The sequence below is a fragment of the Cornus florida genome, unplaced genomic scaffold (assembly GCF_030987335.1).
Source record: "Cornus florida cultivar Cherokee Brave unplaced genomic scaffold, ASM3098733v1 CherokeeBrave_3.0.0_Hap2_Chr10, whole genome shotgun sequence".
NCBI classification, from domain to species: domain Eukaryota; kingdom Viridiplantae; phylum Streptophyta; class Magnoliopsida; order Cornales; family Cornaceae; genus Cornus; species Cornus florida.
Window position 1 is genome coordinate 83,276,998 of NW_026775580.1, and position 2,531 is coordinate 83,279,528.

The window sequence follows — 2,531 nt, forward strand, 5'->3', positions numbered from 1 at the left end:
TAATAAAGAGGGCTAAATTGGTGATTTAAGTTATAAGATATTTCGGAATAAATGAAATTAAAAAATTAGGGATGAAGTTGTTTTTCTGTACGTTTTTAACTGTGTTAGTGACGAAAAAATAAAATTATACACAAGTGAAAGCTATTTTCGAAACATACTTCAGTTTGATATTTGGCCAAAAGATATTTCTGTAATATTTGGCCAAAATTAGTGGGATTGAACTCAACACACTCCTCTCTCTTATATATATATATATATATATATATATATATATATATATATATATATATTCAAATTTATATATAGAGGTAATAATATTCTTATAATTTTTTTAAAAATGATTCTTACACCTAATAGTTACAATGAATTATTAAATATATTATTTTAATTGTCTAATTATACAACAAATAAAGAAGTAGAATCCTTCATTTAGTTATTTGGTATAAATAATCAATTAAAAAATAATTCACTGCAAGTGTTCGGTGTGAGTATCATGTAAGTAGAATTTATATAACTTTTTATTGTTATTATTTCAACTTAGTACATGCATTGTTATGCCCACTATTAAATCTCTATATTGGTTGATGTATAATAATAGAAGGAACTGATTTTTTTCACAAAAATATAATATATAAGAAAATAAAAATTTGTAGCTTTCCTATTGGTTGAAAATAAAATTTGAAGCCTTCCTATCGGTTTGGGGACTGTTTAGTGGCTAACACTTTGTTTGGAACCAATTTTTTTGGGATTTAAAATTAGAATGGAAAAGGAATTACAATATAATTAAAAAAATAAAAAATTGTACCATTTGTAACCGATGGACGCGTGTATAATAATAATGCCTATATGCATAACTGGCCAATTGACCAAACCTAGAAGAAAAAAACAGAAAAAAAGGAAAAAGAAAAACCACAAAACATTCCGCCATTAATAGAGTAATTACATAAAACTAATAGATAGGAAATATCCAAAGTTGGAGTAAAATACAATTTCAAATAAAAAAGTAAAGACTGGTCCGTTGTAGTCTGTAGATAATGAGAATTGGAGAAAAGAACCATGAAAAGATGAGGGGTTGTTTTGATACATAAAATTTAAAAAAAAAAAAAAAAAAAATGTGTAAGTTTTCAAATTCCCTCAAATCCTTGAATCCTTCCGGTCCAAACATATGAAATTTCTTTCCAAATTTAATTCCAACGAAATACTCCCATTCCAAAAACAGCGTAAGAAAATCTTTTTATTAAAACCAAGTTTATTAAATAAGGAATGGTTGGATCCGTAATGTGTTGATTCATACTAATGAGACCAAGAAGAAATTTAATACTGTACACTTGTAGACACAGAGCTGCTTAGTTGAGCCGGGGAGGGAGAAAGTTGGGTTGGTCCAATCCATGCGTGTGTTGACCAAGTGGGCCCAAGCCCACATACTTTTAGTGAAGCAAAACAGAAGACAGTCAAGCAAGGGTTTTGTATCATCATCAGGTCGGCGCTAGAGAGAGAAACTGAAGCAAGCAGCACAAAATGGTGTTGGGAGGAGAGAGAAAGGTAGACCGGTAGATCGGACGCTGACCGTTGCTTCAATCTGGTGGTTATTCCCGGCGACGAACTCTAGACATCTACTAGTTGAGGAGGTATGGCTAAGAAGACGAAGAGGGTGAAGCGAGACGAGTTATATATCACCAACCCTCCCGAACGAGGTCATGGTCGAAATACTATCAAGACTACCCGTGAAGTCTATTGTACGATTTACGTTTGTATCCAAGTTTTGGCTCACCATGTTCGCAGATTCTCACTTTGTCAAGCTTCACCTCACACGCTCCAACAACTATAAACTCTCGTCCTCACACATTCGTTTAACGTTGTGTCATATCCTCCTCATCCATGTGTCCTCTTGCGGCGGAATGGTTGAAGACGGCGGGAGTACTAGGGTTGATATTTATGATCACGTTGATGGAATTGACATCTTTAATGACGATCATAATGACGATCATATTGATGATGATGATGGTTATGCTTATGCTTATGCTTATGGTCATGAACATGATGATGGTTATGGTAATGATTTTGATGATGAGCAGAAGAATGGGATGAGTATAGAGGGAACTTGTCGTGGCTTGGTGTTATGTCGTTTTACGTATTACCGCATGTTATACTTGGTGAATCCGTCAACCGGAGAAGTGTTTGAATTGCCGGACTCGCCATTTAAAAATTCTGCTAATACCACATCTTTTGGACTTGGCTATGATACATCCCTTGATGACTACAAGGTTCTTCAAGTCTCATTATGTGAAAAGAAAATCATTAGGATGAGTTTATATTCACTAAAATCAAATTCCTGGGAAATGATTTCAGATTTTCCTTTTTCATCTTTGAATGGCAAATTTCACTGGTTCCATGAAGATAGGAGTAAAATTGCTTCTCTTAGTTTAGATGAGGAAAAATTCGGAGATGTTCCATTACCTCTTGGTTTGACTGAAATTCCTAAATTGGTTGGAATTGTGAAAGGAATACTGCAGGAGACAGTCTTGGACTAA

General features: G+C 33.6%; 1 protein-coding gene across 1 annotated transcript; it reads left to right on the forward strand.

Moving 5' to 3' along the window:
- The first annotated feature begins 1,697 nt into the window (after nt 1–1,697).
- LOC132278015 (F-box/kelch-repeat protein At3g06240-like) lies at nt 1,698–2,531 on the forward strand. The gene has a single exon (XM_059779849.1). It carries the CDS (start codon nt 1,698–1,700, stop codon nt 2,529–2,531), a length of 834 nt encoding a protein of 277 aa, XP_059635832.1.